The sequence below is a fragment of the Cryptomeria japonica genome, chromosome 5 (genome assembly GCF_030272615.1).
Source record: "Cryptomeria japonica chromosome 5, Sugi_1.0, whole genome shotgun sequence".
NCBI lineage: Eukaryota > Viridiplantae > Streptophyta > Pinopsida > Cupressales > Cupressaceae > Cryptomeria > Cryptomeria japonica.
In genome coordinates, this window is record NC_081409.1 from 876,413,168 (window position 1) to 876,434,258 (window position 21,091).

Below are 21,091 nucleotides of genomic sequence, written 5' to 3' on the forward strand. Positions count from 1 at the left end.
GTTGGAGGTTTTGTTGAAATCTTTGCAGAATTTCGTGGGCTCTTTTGGAGCTATAATTCAAAATTTTTGTGGGTTCGTGGACCTATGTTTGTGGGCAGTTTGGGAGCTACGTTTGAAGATCGTGGAGGTTTTCTTCTGCTTTTTTGTGCTCACTTGGTTTCTGGTCGTGAATGTGTTGTTTCAAATCTTCAACCCGCATTTGTATTCTGCATCCTGTGACCTAGGGTTTCAAATCCTTTGTACCTGTGTTCTAGGGCTTAATGGAGTTGGGTCTTGTTCGATGTCTTCATCTCCCTGCAACAATACGACTAGGGCACGCAATCTGCCTCTTTGTTTGGTCGCTCGGAAATGTTTTGATGGGTTTAAATAAATTTTTTCCCTTAAAAAATATTGGTGGGGTTTTTATAAACTTTTTTCCCTTAAAAAAATATTGATTGGGTTTTTATAAATTTTTTCCCTTAAAAAAATTTCTTGCGGGTTTTAATAATTTCACCTCAAAAATTAATTGGTGGGTTTTAATAATTTTTTCAACAAAAATTATTCATGGATTTTTTATTTTGCATGGGTTTTCTAATTTTTGTCCTTAAAATATTAGTGGATGGGCTTTTAATAATTTTTTCTCCTTCAAATTTTTTTGGATGCATTTTAATCATTTTTTCCTTAAAATTTTTTGGGTGGGTTTTATAATTTTTTGTCCATGAAAAATTATTGTGGGTTTTGTGTGATTTTTTACCTTAAAATCGTTTTGTAAAAGGGTTTTACCGTTTTTCCTTTTTCCTCAAAAACGAAGTTTTGTATTTTGATCCGTGTCTTAGGTTTTGTGTCTTGCGTTTTGATCAATTTTTTTCCTCAAAAATCATGTCTGGTCATTTGTAATTCGCGATGTTTGCATGGGATTTTGGGTTTTGCTTGGTTTTATCCTCAAAAATTATGGGTACAGGTGTGTTCCTGTCTTAGGGTTTTTATCTTTTTTTTCCGAAAAAATGATCCTTTGTAATCTTCAGTTTCTGGGTTTGGTGATTTACAACCCGATCCCCATGCGTATCGTCATTCTATCGGCCCCTAGCTTTCATTTGCTGATAACTTCTTGCGCTTGTTTTATTTCTTATGTTGTTTGGTTGTGGTCCTGTTGCAACTTAAGTCCTAGTTGGCATTCCATGTGTCAATTTCTTATTACATTATGGAACACGTTCACATTGCAATTTTCGTTTGAAGTCTCATCTCATGCCATGTGTTCTTAATTTAGGAGTCATACTTGCCAATTCATATAATGTTTTTGTTATCTTTGTGTTAAGTTGATAGCTTATGATTGGCCCATTAATGCTTATGTGGGTTGCATGGAGTAGTTACAAAAGTCTTGTTGATTTGTGACAATTAGCAACATTTCATTACATTCTGCAACTCCTTCACATTGCGTTTTTGAGTGGGGGCTCCACTTTCACTATGACAGTGCACAATGGGTTCATCTCTCCCAAGGAAATGCTGATATGGTTCGATATCTAGAATCGCTATATTGCATTGTGCAACTCCACATCACAACTTTGAGTGAGAGGCCCACCTTGTCTTTGTTTCTTTTAAGAGGAATTATTGATATGGTTTCCAATGGGAAGCTTTGTATTTAGTGGTAGACAAATAACAAGTTGTTATTAGATTGCGGAGGCTCTTCACATCATGGGTTTGAATGTGGATCTCACTTCCATGCATGATATGGGTGATGGGAATAAAAGGTGAAATGTTATCATGTATAATGGCTTAGTTGTCAATGCACATGGTGAGTTGCTATGATATCATTGGGCCACATATTAATCACCCCAACAAATGCAATGCTCTTATTAGTCTATGTGTCCAATATGTCTCTCCAATGGCACCAAGTGTAAAGACATGAACATCAATTTAACAACTAGCAAGTCTTTTTCGTTGGTAAGGCTGTTTACATCATGGTTTAAAAGAAATGTACTATACATGAACCCATTATATATGATAACGATTGATTTTACTGTCTTAAAGACATCAATGATTAGTATTCAAGCAAGATCGAAGGATTAACTATCATTGCAGAAAAGGGTGCTGAAGGAACATTTAATGCGCTGCACCACTCATAGATGACCCAAAGCACCATTAAGTTTCTGTTGAGGCCTTGCATTTGTCCACTCGTACTTTTCTGCCTAGAAGCATCATTTCATATTAAAGGCATGGATTCACATGCAGCAGTGGAAAAGAGAAATGACTCATGCAACCATTAATGTTGTAGTTGAAACTATACTTTTGATGTTCTCCATGACATAATCTGCAAGTCATTTGGTCACAAATGCATACAAGTTTGCCCCGTTCTCAGAATGCTCAGCGACATGAGCCAACTATTGAGACCCTCCCTAGTTCTACAGAACTTTTGAATATGACTATGTTTACCACAATCCATCCAACATATTGTTGGGTAACAAAGCTATCCCTCCCTTTTTCCAAAGACATCAAGAATAGCTTCTCAAAACTTGCACAAAAAACCAATCATGGTTTTTTTGGAAAAAAATCAGAAAACTTAGAATACAGCAACACCCTTAATGATTTTTGTGGATAATCAGAAAACCCTCCAACAGAGAGAACCCATGATTTTTGTGTGAAAAAATGGTGCAAAAAACAAACAAAAAAACCACGATTTTTGAAGAGAAAATTGTGCAAAACCTTCCATTATTTTCTGTGGATAAAAATCAGAAAACCAATCCATGATATTTGAGGATTTGTACAAAACCCCCAGTCTGTTTAAAAACTTTACTTACAGCTATCATAAGTAGTAAACAAAAATAAAAACTCCCTAATTTTTGTGGAAAAAATCAAACAAAACCCTTAAATGATTTTTTGTGGAAAAAAATCAGAAAACCCACAAATTTTTTTACTAAAACAATTTGCGAAAAAAAAGAGCTAAGCTTTGATACCATGAAATGATAATTTGATGCTGTATTAATAACGGAGACGAAGTCTCCTTAAATAAGCAATTTTAAGCAAAGTTTCTAAGATAGAAACGAAAGACCAAAAAGAAACATTCTAAATAAGAACAAACTATGAAAAGGAAATATCCTAAACTAACTAAATGACCATTATAGAAACGTTACATAATTACTTGAATATATTTGTGCCATCGAAGCAAATGATAGCATATTGTGGATCAAGAGCAAGTAGATGGACCAATAGGTTGTAGAGAAAATCATCATTTAGCAAAAAGAAAATTAAAGAAAGTGAAACCCCCCCATGCTCTCATATAATCCCAATGTTGTGGTAGAGAAAGAGTACAAAGAAAAGACCGAAGGGACCTTCGGAAATGACATTTCAAAATGAGACTTGACACATTGCCAATCATCACATTGCAAGATGTATATATGTAAATGGGTTGGCTTATAATGTTGTTATATTGGCAAGAAATGGTGAGAAAAATTAATGAGGCTGAGAAAGAGTCCAAGAATTTGGGTTATGAGAAGGTGTGCGACGCTTTATTGGAAAAATAGGTCAAACTTGTAGAAGATACATTGAATCCCTTATGGGATTCTGTTGTGACCTTTTCACACATCACCCCATTGAGAACGGGAACCCCCTCTTTCCTGCTTTCTATGTTGGTTAGTTTAAGGTTTTCGCAGCATAGTCGGCAATTTTGATCATGCCTATTTGTTGTTTGGGGTTTTTGAAGTTATAGGATCAAGCACGTAAAGTTGAGATTTTAAATGATCCTAATTTTGTCTAAGTGTAGACCTTTTGAGCGTTAACATGTTTTTGAACATCCACATCGGTGATTTTTAAGCAGTTTTCCATGGACACACCTTCCTCCCCTCCCCTCCCCCCCAAAAGGCCTCCCCCCTGTCCCCCAAACTTTTTCCCTTTGTTCCCCCATTCCCAAAGCCCATCCCCACGTCCTCCTCGTCCCCAATGGTTGTGGAACACTGTTTTTAAGTGCTAAGGTGTTTTAGGGCCTTTTGGAGTTGTTTTCTCGCTCCTAGGAAGTTATTCAAGTTGATTTTGCACTAAGTTATTCAAGTTGATTTTGCTCCTAATAAGTTTCCTTGTTTTTTCGCTCAAATTTTTGGTGAATTTGCCCAAGTCCAGATGAGTTTTATTGAGTTTAAAAGTTTTCTAGTGGTTTTGAGTGGAAAAATCATCATATTCCGAATGAAAATCCATATTCTAAGGGTCAAAAGGTCAAAATTCCAGACTAGAGGTGCTTTTCCCCTCATATTCTTGACTACTCATGGTTTTCCCCACTCAAAATCCAGACTGGACATGGATTTCCCTTGAAATCCAGACATCCCTTATTTTTCCTGCATTCAAAATCCAGATTGGACATGGATTTCCCTTGAAATCTAGACATCCTCTATTTTTCCTCCGCTCAAAATCCAGACTAGGAGCAATTTTCCACCAGGATGATTAAAATTTTGTCCAAGTGTTGGGAATTTTCCCGACTACCTTCGAATTTCCCCTAGGGAGTGTGGATGAAGTTATGGATGACTTAAGTGAGGATTCTTGATGACAATCGGTTTTCCACCAGAGCTATTTATGACAACCTTTTGTGGATTTTAGTGTAGATAGTGATTCCAGACTTGGTGTGAATTTCCCCCCAGAGTCCTTTTTTGGCCAAAGTGATGATTTTTAGTGGGATTTTGACTCCCAACTTGGGTCGATTTTCCCTTGAAGGCAATTTTGTGCAATTTATGATGAAATTTTGTCCGGATTTTTATCCAGACAAGGGTCGAATTTCCCCAATATGCATTTTTGAAATTTTTTCATTATTTTTATTTGGATTTTTAATCCAAATAGGGATTGATTTTCGGCATGGGTCCAATTTTGGATGAAATTTTAAAATCTTTTTAATGACGTGACCCAAATTTAATTGTTTTTAATGATGTTGACAATTATCTAATTTTAAAAAAAATTAATAAATGATTTGCAATTTAAATTAAAAAATTAATTATTTCCTAGGCAAGTCGATTTTCCCCACAAGTGTGTAAAAGAGCAAATGTTTTATCCCACATTGCTTGTGTGGTGAAAACTCAAGGCAAAAGCAAGTTTAAAAGAGGAGGCCAACATTATAATACTATTATATTTGCTGAGTGTACTTAGGCGATTTTTCCTCTAGCTGGCGAATTTTGGCGAAGTGTCAAGTTGACACATTGGGCTGAAGATTGTCAAGTTGACATATTGGGCTGAAGATTGGTTTTATTGTTCATTCTTCTTCCATTCCCAGCCAAGGCGATTTTTCTTGGCTGCCATTTGAGTGTGTTTGAAGCATCATTTTTCAGACTTTGGCCATTTTGGGAGGATGGCACCATTATAGGAGCTAGGCGATTTTTGTTTTGGGAGGATTTACCTCCATTTTGGCGATTGATTCTCCTTGGGTGGTGGCGCCATTGTTGGGAACTTGCTGACAATTGTTCTCAGGCCTGATTTTCATCATTTTTCAGACTTATGTGACCTCCATTGTTGGCTGGTAATTAATTTTCAGACTTCATTCTTCATTGCCCAACTAATTCCAACTTGGACGATTTGCATTTGGAAGGATTTTGTGGCGTTTTGTGTGTATTTTCAGACCATTTACGCTGTTCCAGGTCTGAAACTCCATTGATGGGGGGCTGTCCTCAGAAATTTGTCATTTCCATCCACTTGTCATTCTAGGCGATTTCGCTTGGGAAGCTTTTTTGCTCCATTCTGGGGCCATTTTCTGAGTTTATCTTCATTCCTAAGGGTGCTGGTAGGTCTGAAAACTCCATTTTCAGACTTGTCTAAAGACTTAACTCGCGTTTCCAGCCCTACCTACATGCTCAGATTTACCCATGTTTGCCTTGAGAAATTGATTTGTATCATATATTTTGCTTTTTGAGTGATTGCAACATGATTTTAAGGAGTAATTTACACAGTTGCAGGTTGTCTTCAAATTGTTGGCAGCCATTGTTGACTTCGAAAGGGTGTCCTCAGACATTTTTCGTGTGAAAGTTATCCCTTTTCATACCTTTCTGTAGTCATTTCTTGATCCGGTATACTCCTTTGCGCTCTATTTTTGGTAAATTTCCGAAGTGTAAGGAGGTGTCTTCAAACTTTCTTAAGTCTGAAAATGATTGATTTTATGAGCTTTCATGAGGGTCTTGTAACCTAATTTTTGTATTCTCGTTCCATTTTCAGAGTTCGTTTAAATATGGACAAAATTCTTGATTTCCATTCCCAAATTTGTCTACGTTTTAAGAAATCAGAACTTTCCTAATTCTGAAAATAGCTTATTAGGATTGATTTTCTGAAGTTCTAACTTCTAGCTTCGTACAGGAACGATGTCGAAGTCTGGAATCAGGGAAAGGAGGGAACAATAAAAGATAGTTGAGATGAGTGTCTATCCAGAATCCAAGATGTCATCCAGATGGAAGGATATTACAAATACGAACATGTATTTCATGAACATGAGCCAGATGTGACAACGAATGTTCAGAATTGGAAGCCAGATTCCTTCCCCAACTTATGTGAACATTATGAAGAGTGGCATTTATCAGGCCGGTGAATTCTCGTAATCCATACAGTGCAGCGCTCTTATCCTGGAGTGTGCAGGATGTTATGATCCTCGCTCCCAAATGATTAACTCCTAAGGGTGCCATCATTGCCTACCTTGCTAAGGATGTGATTGCCGAGGTGTTTGGAATTCCACGTGGAGTAGACATGAAAGATATACCAAGGATGAATATGAAGATAGATATAAGAAGAAGATGGATGCGTGCAAGACTGTAGTGAATAAGGAATGGATGATCAAGCCTAACACTCATCACTCCAAGGCTCCCAAGACACTCGTGCACAAATTTCAAAGGTGAATATAGTGATTTAGTATTCTTATTTAACTAAGTGATAGGGGTGTGGCAGGGTGCAATATACGATGGATGGATGTTCTATTTCATCTAGGATTGTCTGAAAGAAACATTGATTAATTGGTCTAAAATCATAAGTGACAATTTGGATTTTCAGCTGAAGAATGTGGAGCGGTCCAGGTCATTCACCATGACTTCCTATTTGGTGTACCTGCTTGCACGATTTGTTACCTACAAAGGATTGATATGTAGAGGTGAAGTCGAGAATGGACAAGGACAATTCAGGAGTTACGGGTGCTATCCACAACTGAACATGTATCGAATTGAAGATTATAAGAGAGGGAATGATGCATTCACTATGTACATAACACGAATGTTGCAAGACGGAATTCACAAGAGGTTGTCCAAGGAGGCAACAAAGCTGATAGAGAACTATAGATTGTGGTACATACAGTTTCCCACTTTCACATACCTAAGGATTCATGGATTTCAATCCGAACCTTATAGGCTTCCTAGGTATCCTACTAACAGAACGATCCTGTTGAAGTTTGTGAGACAACTTCTGGAATATGATTCTATCCAAAAGGAAAAGCACAAAATGGGCATGCCATTTCCTATTTCAGTGGGGAAGACATTGGAGGTTTGCCAATCCGTCGTAGCAACTAGCACAACAGTTGAAGAGCTTGCATTCTATCGATTTGCAACATACAAGAGAAGATAAGAAAGTTGGAAGGATCAAGGGAGATTATTGGGCCAACTTAATGGACGAGCAAGCAATAAAAAGAAGAATGTGGTCCAAAACGTTAGTGGATTTCATGAGGAAGTGTGAAATTTTCCTCATTCCTGATCAAGTATTAGATGATAAGGATCATACACATCCACAATATGAGAATGAAATGAAGAAGGCGATTTTATTGCCTAATTGGTTAGAACTAGAAGAAACAGATTTGAATGTGTTGATGAGAGAGGTCTTGAGTTTCTCCCGAGGATGGGTAGATAACCAGATTAAAAACTTAGTTGACAAGGGTGTTGCCTTCACTTATGAAAGGATGAAACCGGAGGAATCCGCTTTCGAGGATGATCAGAGGACTATTAGTGATATCAGGATTCATGCAGATGAGGAGAGTCAAGCTCCCAAGCGAAGGAAGAACACACCAGGAGAAGTTAAAGCTAGAGGGAAGAAGATTGAGGAGGTCAAGAAGAAGAAACAAAAGACTATCATTCCTTCACCACCCCTCAATGTCTCATCAATCAAGGAAGTTGAAATGCCATAATAGAACAAGGAGGCTGAGCAATGTTCCAACACAGTGATATTACTAGAGAATATTCAGGATTTACATATCACAGCTACATCTGCTCCACCTAATGAAGATGATCAGTCGGGATCTCCAACTGTCCTTTTGGAGGTTAGTTTGGGGAAGAATGTATATGATTTGACCAGGGATAATCTTGATGATGATGATGATGTTATCTTGGCAGTGAGAGCTTGATCGAGAGATATGTCTCAATGATGGTATGGAGATGGCTGCTATTCTTGATTGGCTGATGAGAAGTATGGAGAAAAGTAAGAAGATGGTAGAGGCGTAGCCTATTGACGACATTGATGACTACTTAGCTAGAAGCAGCAAGGAGAAAGAACCTAAGAGGGTTGAGATTTTGTCACACATAGCTAGGGATGAGACAAGAATGCAGATTGCGTAGGTGGATGTTCCTATTGGAGATGTGACAACAGACATTGCTACTCCCATGGATTTCCAGATTACTTCAGTTGCCCTTGGCCGTACTACAAAAGAGCAAGAATTTCAGGAGGTTGGTGATACCCTTAAGGCAATCAGTGTGAGATTGGATAGAGAGATAAAGAAAAGAGAGAAGTACGAAGAAGAGAATATCATTCTTAGAGAGTACATTGCAGGGATAAGGCGCGGGAATCCCACCCTTATTTCCCCTATTGTAGTTGATTGTGGACTACATACACATTATGAGGCAATGTGAGATACATTCTCGGAGGTGGAGAAATGGATTGAAGATACGAAGAGACAAGTGGATGATTTCCTTACTCATTTTGTCCAGGCTTTTGATAGGACAACATGGCTTATATTCAGGATACAGTATTTGGAGGGAGTTTGGGAGGAATTCTAACCCATTCAGGAGAAGACTATTCCACGCCCCAGAGCTTTGAAGAAGATTCCTATGTCCACATTGATCCGAGAGAATATTGTGCACAATTGAGATAGATACAATTTCCATTGCTGGTATTGTTCATTAGCCATGAAGAAATCAACTTATGAGAGCACACAAAAGAGTTGTGTAGAGATGGAAGGATCTATTCATGCTATTCAGTCGAAGATTCTTGCCTCAATTGAGGAATTATTGGGAGTTGATGTCAGTGAAGCCCGTGGGTTACATTTAGTAGAATTGAGAGACAAAATGAACTTTATGTATTTCAATTAGTTGGACTCTTTGAAGAAGAGTCAGATAGATGACTTGGTCTCTTTGTCGATCTATGTTCATAATTCGCAGAAGCTCATGCCAGATTGGAAGAACACTTTGGATGCTTGCTCGGATGCGTTGGACATGATTGATTTATAGCAGGATAACTTACCCAACATTTCCATGGAGTTAGATTCTGTATTAGCTAGATTCTTGGATTATGTTGTGAGAGAAAGAGATGCAGGGCATAATCTTTCTATTGGTCCATATGTTGGTGGCTCCATTTTTTATGTAAACCCTAATTAGGGCAACTCTAGGGTTTTGCTAGCATGATCTTGGCCCTTGATTTTAGTTTAATCTTGGCCATCCATTTTGTATGAGACTCTAGATATACCTCATTGCCTCTCATTTGTAAGAGAGATTTTGTAGAATTGTTGGTATATGCTGCAACTTTTGAATATAAATCATTGTTTGACTTGATGGTGATTTTTTTGAAGTGTTGTCTTGCATTCAAGGTTCTCAATTCCTCCAAGTTAGATTAGAATTTGCTTTCAATGTTTGTTAGATTGAATGAAAGAATTATTGAGTATATTTGCATGGAATCTATTTATCCATACCACTAGCCTCTTGTTGATTGTAAGTGTGCCTTGCGTGGTCAACTGGAAATTTATGCAAGCTTAACTTCGATTATTATATGTCCATTGTTATGCATCAACTTGGATGGTTTCAATGTTTGATGGTAGTAATTTGAAAATCTATGAAATACACCCTAGATGATTGCAGTAAGCTTGTGTCAAAATTTCTTCGACTTGATGGTGAGATCTTGCTTGGTTTGATTCCACTAAATTTGTTCATTATTTCTTACATTCCTAGGCTTAGAATAAATTTCTTGAAACCTATTCCCTTTTTGTCATTTTTAGAAAGTCTTGTTAGAATTTAGTCAAGAACTACATTGCCAAATCCTAAGTCATCAACACACCCATTCCATATTCATGATATACAAAGTTGATTCGAACAATTGTGGAAGTCCCTAAGTGAAGACAACAATTCACATCGACCATTGAGTTACCCACTCGTCAAGACCTGATTGTAGAAACCTTGGAATCATTTTAGTTGATCTTATCCTTAGCATCTGAGGTGATTTTGTTCAAGAGAGGGTAAAGTACTTTGGTATTTTATTCTGATGTTTGCATGTGCACATCAATAGATTCATGGGTGTAAAGATGCTAAATTCAACCCTTAATCAATGTCATTAGTCTTGGTGGGATTGTGTGGACTATCTCTTTAGCTTCACCAAGCCCATTTTGAGCATGATTCATTATACTAACATCGACAAGCCTTGCTCGGTAGACATATACGATGGCATTGTCTTGATGACCATCATAAATGAGAAAGAAAAGACTTCGAAGAAACTTCTTTCAAAAGAAGTGTAGATAATTGAACATAATGACCACCTGATTGCATCTTCTTACCTTTGTATTAAGTCCAAAATGCTATAGTGCTAAGATTCTTTGTGTCAACGAGGAATTCCCTATTAGAGGTTTTGAAGTTGCTAAAGGGTACAATGCAATATAGGCTCCTCTCTGAATTCTTGATTTGCAAGATGTAGTCATGATTGAGTTCATTGATTTTGTACACTCAAATAGTAAAGTATTGAGGCTCTTCATGATAAGCTCAAGAAGGATGCTCACAGTTGGTGGTGCTTCCATGGTCAACAATTCCAACACCTACAACCCCTTGCAATCAAAGTTTTTATCACAAGTTTATTTATTTTTTAATCTTCAAAGTTTCATTTGTAGTTTTTTAATTATTTTATTTTTATAATGTATAATTTTATCTCCCTACTTTGTCTTCATAGTTTGCTAGTTCATCTACATCTGAGGCATGTACTCTTTCATTCACTTGGTGAAATGTAACATATTGCACTTCAAAAGAGTAAAGAACTTAGTGTATTTGTATTCGAACTTGTGCCGCCTTTTGCAAAAACAACATGGCTACGAAGAAGGGGACACAAAGTTGTGGGATATGGAGCTAAAACCTACTAACTTGGATGCTTCCATTTCGCAACATATTGCACTTGAGAAGTCCAAAAAGTGCACTCACTTTTAGTGCAAGTGTCACTAGCACTGCTTGTGGTTCTTCAAATGTTCCATCTAATGTCAATGATAATAATGATATTGATGATAAAAAAAATGCATTTGATGTTGAGAACTTGAAGTTTTAACATTGACTATCCTATAATATTAATCATTTATGTTTTAAATGACATTCGAGTTTATTGTGGTTTATTGTTTATTTGATGCTATATGATATTTTAATCTGAAGTCCGACATTTACGCTGCATATATAAGAAACAAAAAATGAACTCATCCCAAATCTTTTTTGTTAGTTCCACAAACCTAAACTAGGATCCATGCTAGAACCAATAACTTAGCTTTTAAAGATCAGTGGTATTTATCATACCTTCTTCGGGTTGAATCCATTGATTTCTAATATTGTTTTCTGAAAGAAGCCATCATCATATCAAATCTCGGATACCGGGTTCTTCCTCAAAGGCTCAGAATTGAAGCCAGGTTCGGGTTTGGTCTCGATATGGTCCTGAGTTCGTTGCTGGTTCGTTTGAATACATCACCAAAAATTGCATTTCAAGTTCTCGTTGTTTTTTAATCTTTTTTTTATCCAAGACTCACCTATTCTCAAGATCGCTTGTAAAATATGTGGCTCCATGTAGCCCCACCGTTTTTGATATTATGGTAAAATTGCAAACTAGAGATCCCCAAATTAATATATAAATATGTTATTATCTCTAGTTTGCAAGTTTACTAATCTCCTAAAATCACAAACATTATTATTATAGACATATGATCCCTCGTTTATCTTTAATAATGTTTAGTAAATATGTTATTTATTTATTAATTTTTAATTTTTTTTAATAAATTTCCATATATATAATAATATTATAATATAGTCCAAGGGGTTGAGCTTAACTAGTTAAAACATTGGGTTCTCACCGTGGAGACCCAAGTTCAATTCCCAATAGGGACATTTGAAGTGGAATTCTAAGCTGTGACTCTTGGCCTTCCATAGGATGGGGAAGGTTTTGGGGTCAATCTAATCAAACATAATAATAATAATAATTCAAAGATATGTAATGGGGATGGGGCCCCCTACTGTGTCCCCACTGGTTCATAGCTCCAGTCAAAAGCTATTCAGGCTTCGGCCAATTACCGACCAAAAAAACAAAAAAAACAAAATTATATTATAATATATATATTATATCATATTATTATAATATTATTTTAATATGATATAATATAATATATATTATAATATTCTTATAATTTATATACATATATATGTATGGATGTCTTGTATCCATAATACAGTGCGAAAAACACGCAATGGATTTCAAAGAATTGATTAAATAAACAGAATGAGCAAAACGCTCATAAATAATACAAGTTATTTACAAGAATAGCAAGTTTCTAAAAAGAAACTGTTGAGAAGATCGAAGACGATCTTTCTAAAATAGAATGTACACTGAATGAGCATTAATACTAAAATTAACATATTTTAATATTCTATTACCCTCCCTTAATGCTATAGTCCCCCTGAATTTTACAAATTTATCAGGACCAAGGGGCTTGGTGAATATATCTGCTGGCTGCTCCGAGGTAGGAACATACAGCAACTGGATGGATCCGTCTTCAACCAGCTGTCGAATATAGTGACAATGCGTTTCCACATGCTTGGTTCTTTCATGGAAGACTGGATTCTTGGCGAGTTTGAGCACTCCCTGATTATCACAGAACAAGGGAGTAGGACCTGCCTGGGAGACATGCATATCCGCAAGCATTCACCGAAGCCAAACCGCCTCACAAGATGCCTTAACTGCTCCCCGATACTCTGCTTCCGTCGAGGAGAGAGCCACTGCCTGCTGCTTCTTACTAGTCCATGTGACAGCACCAGATCCCAAAGTAAACACATACCCTGCTGTAGACTTACGGTCATCAACCGAACCTGCCCAGTCAGAATCTGTGTAACCACTGAGTATAGGATCAGAACTCCGAGTGTACAGAAGTCCATAATCAGAAGTGCCACTCACATAACGCAGCACACGCTTCGCTGCTAACCAATGATCAGCCTTGGGAGCTGTCATGAAGCGTGAAATGTAGCTCACTGCAAAACTGATGTCAGGTCTAGTAGCAGTAAGATAGATGAGACTGCCCACTAGTTGCCTGAACAGAGATTCATCCACAACTGGTGAGGATGACTGAGCTGAAAGTTTGAGCCCAGGTTCCATAGGAGTAGAGGCAGGTTTGCAATCCTGCATTCTGAACCTGTCCACAAGACTTCTGGCATACTTGGACTGAGAGAGAAAGATACTGGTCTCAGTCTGCCAAACTTCAACTCCTAAGCAGTAATGTAGAAGTCCCAAATCTGTCATATCAAAAGTGCGGCACAAATCCTGTTTGATCCCAGTGATCAAATGTGCTGAACTGCCAGTAATGATTAAGTCATCCACATAGACAACTACAAACAGAATATCATTACTAGTATGCTTGATATACAGGTTTGCATCAGATGGACTTCGCTGAAAGCCATGATCTGTCAGGTACTTATCAATTTTCATGTACCAAGCCCGAGGAGCTTGTTTCAGACCATAGAGTGCTTTGACTAGTCTATAGACCTTCTGTTCTTGACCAGCAACCTTGAATCCTGGGGGTTGCGTCATGTAGACTTCTTCCTGTAAGTCACCATTCAAAAAGGCACTCTTTACGTCCATCTGATGGACTTTCCAACTGAACTGGGCTGCTAAGGCAAGAACGAGCCGTATGGTACTCATTTTGGCTGTAGGAGCAAAAGTCTCCTCGTAGTCAATGCCTTCTTTCTGTGAGAACCCATGAGCAACAAGACGAGCCTTATACTTGTCTAGGGTTCCATCAGCTTTGTATTTTACTTTGTACACCCATTTGCAGCTAATGGGCTTCTTCCCTGAAGGAAGATCAGAAAGGGCCCAAGTGTGATTCTTCTGAAGACTCTGGAACTCAGCTTCCATAGCCTGTTCCCACTCAGGTATACCTTTAGCCTCTGAATATGTCTGAGGTTCAAAAACACTGTGTATGTTAGCCATGAGAGCAAAATTGACTGTATGCTGCTGTTTGCTCTTATTACGGGAGGTTCTACCCTCAATGAGCTCAGTATCCCTGAGATCACCAATGGTCTTGGCCCACCATTTAGGCCGGAGAGTAGAAGTGCTAACATCTGGAGGAGCTGGAAGAGGCTCAGGATCAGGAACAGGAGCAGCAAGAGGAGGATTATTCTCCGGAGGGAACTCAGGTAGTGCATCATCGAAAATAGATTCTGCATCATCCCTCCCATCAGGCGAACCTAATGGGATAAGAACACGGTGAGGCTGATCCTCAGAATTCTGCTCAAAAGAAGGGGACTGAAAGAATCCTCTGTCTTCATCAAATACAACATCACGACTGAAGATAAGACGTTCAGTGTCTATATCTATCAGTCTGTAGGCCTTATGGTGATCACTGTATCCTGTCATCATGAGTTTCTGACTTTTGGAATCCAACTTGGAGCGCTTAGCATCTGGAATCCAAACATAGGCAACAGAGCCAAAAACCTTCAGGTGGCTGATCTGAGGCTTCCGACCAGACCAAACCTCTTCTGGAGTCTTCCCCTTAACAGCCTGAGTAGGAGAACGGTTAAGAAGGTAGACAGCAGTAAATACTGCTTCAGCCCAATACTTTTTCGGAACACTCCTGTGTTGTAACATAGAACGAGCCATCTCAACAACCGTACGATTGCGACGCTCAACAACACTGTTTTGCTGAGGAGTGTAGGGTGTAGTCAACTGGCGTTTGATGCCATGGGTATCACAGAAGTTGGAGAATGCAGAAGAACAAAATTCCCCCCCGTTATCTGTCCTAAGAGTAATGATACTTTGTCCAGACTCTTTTTCAACAAAGGACTTAAACTTTTGAAAGATACTAAATACATCTGATTTATGTTTAAGAAAGTACACCCACATCTTTCTACTAAAATCATCTACAATAAGCAAAAAATATTTGCAACCAGTAACAGAAGATGTATTCATAGGACCACAAATATCAGCATGAAGTAATTGAAGTACCTTAGATGCGCGCCAAGACTTTCCATGTGGGAATGAAGTCCGATGCTGTTTGCCAGCTTGACAGGCGCCGCATACTCCAAGATGCTGAGTCTGAATATCAGGTAACCCTGAAACAAGTCCCTCCCGAGACAGCTGAGAGAGATACTGAATGTTGAGATGTCCGTATCTCTGATGCCACAAAGTGCTAAGAGGAGAAACACGAGCTGCCAGAGCCACTTCAGGAGAATCACCAGTGTCAAGGAGCCTATATAGGCCATGATCCTCTAGACCAACAGCAACAGTAAGACGAGTCTCTCGATCAATGATGGAGCACTTGTGAGCACTGAACACCACATCTAGTTGAGGAGAATTCCTCATAATCTGACTGACAGAGAGCAGATTAAGTTCCATTCCAGGAACATAATACACATTCAGAAAAAGGAGAGTCCTGCCACCAGACTGTATCTGAACAGTGCCTCTGCCAACAACAGTATACTCCTCACCTCCGCCAAATACAACGGAATCACTGAAAGGTGAGAAGTCTGTAAACCAGTCACGCCGATGAGAAAAGTGACGTGATGCACCAGAATCGATGTACCAAGCAGAAGACCAGGCATGATCTGAAGACCTCTTAGCCATAAAAGCATAAAAGGTGGACTCCTTTTGCTCGGAATGTTCCGCAACATGCGCCTTCTGGTGTGACCCTCCCTGCTTCTTTTGTTCAGAAGCGAGCCTCTGACGGCAATCTTTCTTCATATGGCCGTACTTGTGACAGTAATTGCACTGCACATTTTTCTTCTTAGCTCCATCCTGTGTTTGAGAAGAGCCTTTCTGCTGAGAAAACTGAGAGGACTGAAATTTGCCTTTATCCTTCTGAAAGGATTGAGCTGTGAAGGCATTTTCCAAGGAGGCTGATGTAGTACTACTACCAAATTGCTGTTTCCAACGATCCTGCTGTAGAAGTTTGGTGCACAGTTCTGAAAACTTCAGATCAACATTAGTGGAAGTAATATTGAGGGTTTCAATGAAGTGTTCATACGATTTCGGAAGACTTTTTAAAGTGATTACAACCATGTCTTCTTCCTCCATAGTCCGACCAATAGCTTCGAGTTGATCTCGAATGTCCTTAATCCTCGTGAGGTGCTCCTGTAAGGACATACGTTCGTCCATCATAATGGAGAACAACTGATTCTTCAGAAAGAATGCTCGGCTCTTGTCGGATGTCTCATGCAATTCCTTCAGATGCTTCCAGATGTCAGAAGCTGTCTTGCCGGAAGGAATCTGCGGTAACTGATCATCAATTACTGAGAGTTTGAGAAGCATGACTGCCTCCCGATTGCGTTCATCAAACTTATCTTGATCTGCACCAGGTGTACCAGGACTGAGTTCTTTGCCCAAAACAAGCTGGTCAAGACGCCTATATTCAAAAATGGTCAACATACGCTGCTTCTAGATGTTGTAGTTGTGACCATTAAAGCGTTGACTACCTTCTAGCATCAGATTGGTGAGAGAAGCCATTTGCACGGTTCCCAAGAAAAACTCCTGGCTGACCCAGAAAAATCCAAGGACAACCCAGAAAAGCGTGCAAAAAACCCAGAAGGATTCTCCTATCAGAATCTGGATTTGCGGGCTCGAAAATTGAGGCACGAAAATCGAGGCACCCAGAAAAAAAGAACAACAACCCAGATTAGGGTTTGAAAAACCCACCACGAATCTGCAAGAAAAACTGAACTTCGATAAAAAACGGAAGGAAAAACTTCAATCGAAGTTTGCAGAGGTCGGCACCATGGTTGGCAGACAGAAAAGGACGAGTTGCAGAGGTTCGTTTCCACGCGATAGTGCAGAAAAAAAAGGCGCCGTGGAGGTGACAAAGACCGAAGCCTGCAGACGCGAACAGATCACGCGAAGTGGCGTTGCAGGCGGAGGTCGCGGGAGCCGAAGTCAAAAACGCGATTTTTGGAAAAAACGCGCGCCTAAACCCCCAGAACAGAAAGCCACGGACGCCAAATACAGTGCGGCCACGAACACAGGAAACGAACCAGTGCGGCCACGAACACAGGAAACGAGGGTGTGAAAAAAAACGTGAAAAAAAAACACGTTTTTAGACACCAACAGGAAAATACTCCGAAATTTTTTTGAAAGCAATCTTCACTAAACAAATTTAGAATTATAAGATTGCTCCAAAAAAAAATTTAATCCTGCTCTAATACCATAATATAGTGCGAAAAACACGCAATGGATTTCAAAGAATTGATTAAATAAACAGAATGAGCAAAACGCTCATAAATAATACAAGTTATTTACAAGAATAGCAAGTTTCTAAAAAGAAACTGCTGAGAAGATCGAAGACGATCTTTCTAAAATAGAATGTACACTGAATGAGCATTAATACTAAAATTAACATATTTTAATATTCTATTAATCCATACCCATGGAATTTTTTTTTGCCGTACCCGAACTGGTAACTTGGGATCAGATCTAACTGCTTTAAAATGCTTCAAAAATAAAAGTTGGCACTAGGCACTAGCAATAGGATGCTTTTTGATGGACTCTAAACCCATATTAATTGCTGGTGCAACACTAGGCTTTCCTAACATCTATATTGCAAATGTTACCAATTGCTCATTTTGACACCTGCCTTTATAAAGTCATCTATACCTTCTGAAAACGTGGATGATTATTTTTTTCAACCAATATGCTACAATTAGTCTTGGTTGAAAACTATATTGTAGCTTGATTAACTTTTTGATTGTGCTTGATTAAGCCACAAAGACCATATTGGTTGTGGTGCATTCCAATGATGACAAGTTCTTTTAATGTCTATAAATCTTCTGCATTCTAAAAGACTAAACCACATCTTTTTCAGAGCAACTAGCATAGATGTTCTAGTTGTTTTAACTTTCCAAGACATCTTGTAATCTATATATCTTTGATTACTTTTGGATTACCACATACAAATAAAACAGGCATCCTAACTGAGCAACATGTTTTTTGAATTGCTGTGAATTTAAAATTTATAACTCGTTCAAATTGTAATTATAATAAGGCATTTGCATGGTGGTTAGATTGGCTTTTTTTGTGCATGGTATATTATTATGTACCTTTGTCATTGTTTTTGTAGAATGAACAAACTGACTCTCGAGTTTCTTTTGCTAATGTTAATGCTATGGAGCTCAATAACACATTTCTACCCATTGTTACACTGGTTTCTCTCACTTCATTTTTCCTATTTTATCCTCTTCATCTTGTAGTATTAATTTTTATTTTTTTAATCAGTAATATATTTTGATTTTATTCATAATAGATTAAAGAGATACATATGCATCAAATAAAAGCCAATCCGCATCATCCAGTATCAAACCCTACCAAAACACCCTGGCTATCCTATATCAATCCACCCTTTCTGAGATTATACAAAATTCACTGTTATGCCTGAATACAAATAACCTTATACAACCTATTCGTTCAGCTTCTACTTTAGAGTATACATATATCACAACATTGACTCTTTGAACAAAAATATAGACAAACCGTATAAACACTATGACCAAAATTCACAAAATTAGTTACTCAGATTCACAAGAACTCAGTTCTTCCTCCCTGGCTTCAAAGGGCCATTCACCCAATTTTCTTCTGACCCAATTTGTAGACTTTTTTTGTCCGTTCCAGCTCCTCTCGCAGAAAATCTTCAGCACATCCCACCTTATCTGAGCTTCAGCTCAATGCTCATCTTTGTCAAAATTTGCTCTCCACCAGATAAAGGGACACATTGGAGATTCCAGGTCGCCAATCTGCACCCATTCTCCATTGCGGGCTGAGAAACCTACTCCCGGTAGTGTCATTTCCAGTAATTCATTCATAACGTATAACCATTCCTCTCAAACACACTGCTACATTAACCAGTAAACATGGGCTCCTCAAATTTGAAAATGCTTCTCATTCTCTTCTCCGACATCTGGCCTATGAAGGCCAGCTGTTGTTTTGGGGTTATCAGAGTGAAGTTTGCCTCCATTCTCAGCGCACCGACACCACCCTTCTCTTTCTCCTGTTGATTGTCTCCCAACACCACCGTGCAAGGTGAATGAAATGCGACCTCTGCCATTTAATAATGTCCCTCTGGGCTTTGCGCATTAATTACACATCACTTGCCACAATTAACTTCGACTTTTGGCGGTGTACAAGCACCATCAAAAATTGAAATGCAATCCTCAATAGTCTTCCCAAATCTCCAACAGCTGCCCCCCATTAATTTACACTGCCACCTTTGACAACTTGTTTGCCACAGTGTTCCCACGCCTCATTGTGTTGGTAATTTGAAAATTTTGAAAAGATTTTAAATAATTTTAAATGATTTTTATATATTTATTGATTTTCCAGGCCATAGATTCACATTTCAATAATAGTGTTAATGATTATCAAAGAGTCACCTTCTAGATGAAGCTTTAAAACAGCTAGTTTAATCGCCATTAATTGCCAATAGCACGGCTTGTGCTTCGGCCTCACTGTTCATTCTTTCTGCCAGCTTCTTGGCCCCCACTGCTAAAATATTACCCGTCCAATCCCTCACCATGTATCCTGCCCTGGATTGGGTTACCCTTGGAGGTCTTGTCAAAATTCACCTTGACCCATCCCTCTTCTGGTTTGCTCAACTCAACATCCTTCGCCACCTTTACATCTGATTTAGCCCAGACAGGTCCATTAACAGATGTAGTATTAGATATATTAGTTATAGAATGTTTACTTTCCAACTTTCTATACTCATGATTGCATTTTGATAGGTTTTTGCGTTGTCATTCACCTGTTAAATACAATTACATCTGTTCCAAGCTGCATTGTATAAAAGGCCCAGGCTAAGAGTTCTTGCTATTTTCTGTAGCTTCTAACTGAGGTAACTGTAAAGTGTTTAACTTCTAATCTGCAATGAATCTTATAGCTGTTAGTTGACAAAAGCACCTACTATAATATTAATAACAGGAGAAGAGATTACAAAAACTGTCTGTAACAGAGGAAGACCCAGGAGATTACAGAACAGCCTGTTAACAAAAAACTGTAACCATGGTATATGCTGAAGAATATAGAGCAAGACAATTACAATATCATTATGATACCAAAAAGAGAGAGGATATTGATTCATCAGTATGGTGTCTCCAAAAAACTGTATTAAGTGTAACCTAGTTACCATCAGATATTTGATTGTCATGGTTGTTTAATTTTCTTTTTGTAACTATGATTAGTGATTCTTTTATTTTGGGTGTCCAGACATACAATGTCTGGAGACTATTTTCTTGGTAAAAGATAATTACTACAAATGCTAACTAGTGATTTTTATACTGCATGTAATGCAAACAGGCTGGACGAATGGAAAATGTTGTTGGTTGGTATCATTCACATCCCGGTTATGGTTGCTGGCTGTCTGGTATTGATGTGTCAACTCAAATGCTAAATCAGCAGTTTCAGGAGCCTTTCTTGGCAGTAGTCATAGACCCAACAAGAACTGTATCTGCAGGTAAAGTTGAGATTGGTGCATTTCGAACATACCCACAAGGATACAAACCTCCAGATGAACCAGTCTCTGAATATCAAACAATCCCTTTAAACAAAATCGAAGATTTTGGTGTCCACTGCAAGCAGGTATTTTTCAATAGACAAAACAATTCCTCTCTAATAGGTTTATTTTCTGACGGCTGCTTTGTATCTAGTTAACTTCGTGTTT

General features: G+C 38.4%; 1 protein-coding gene across 1 annotated transcript in view; it reads left to right on the forward strand.

The window, feature by feature from the left end:
• The window catches only part of LOC131067397 (COP9 signalosome complex subunit 5), an 81,257-nt gene that overhangs the window by 26,573 nt on the left and 33,593 nt on the right, over nt 1-21,091 (forward strand). The window contains exon 2 of the mRNA XM_058002382.2: nt 20,728-21,009. Coding sequence (XP_057858365.1) covers nt 20,728-21,009 — 282 coding nt within the window. The remainder of the gene's footprint in view (nt 1-20,727; nt 21,010-21,091) is intronic.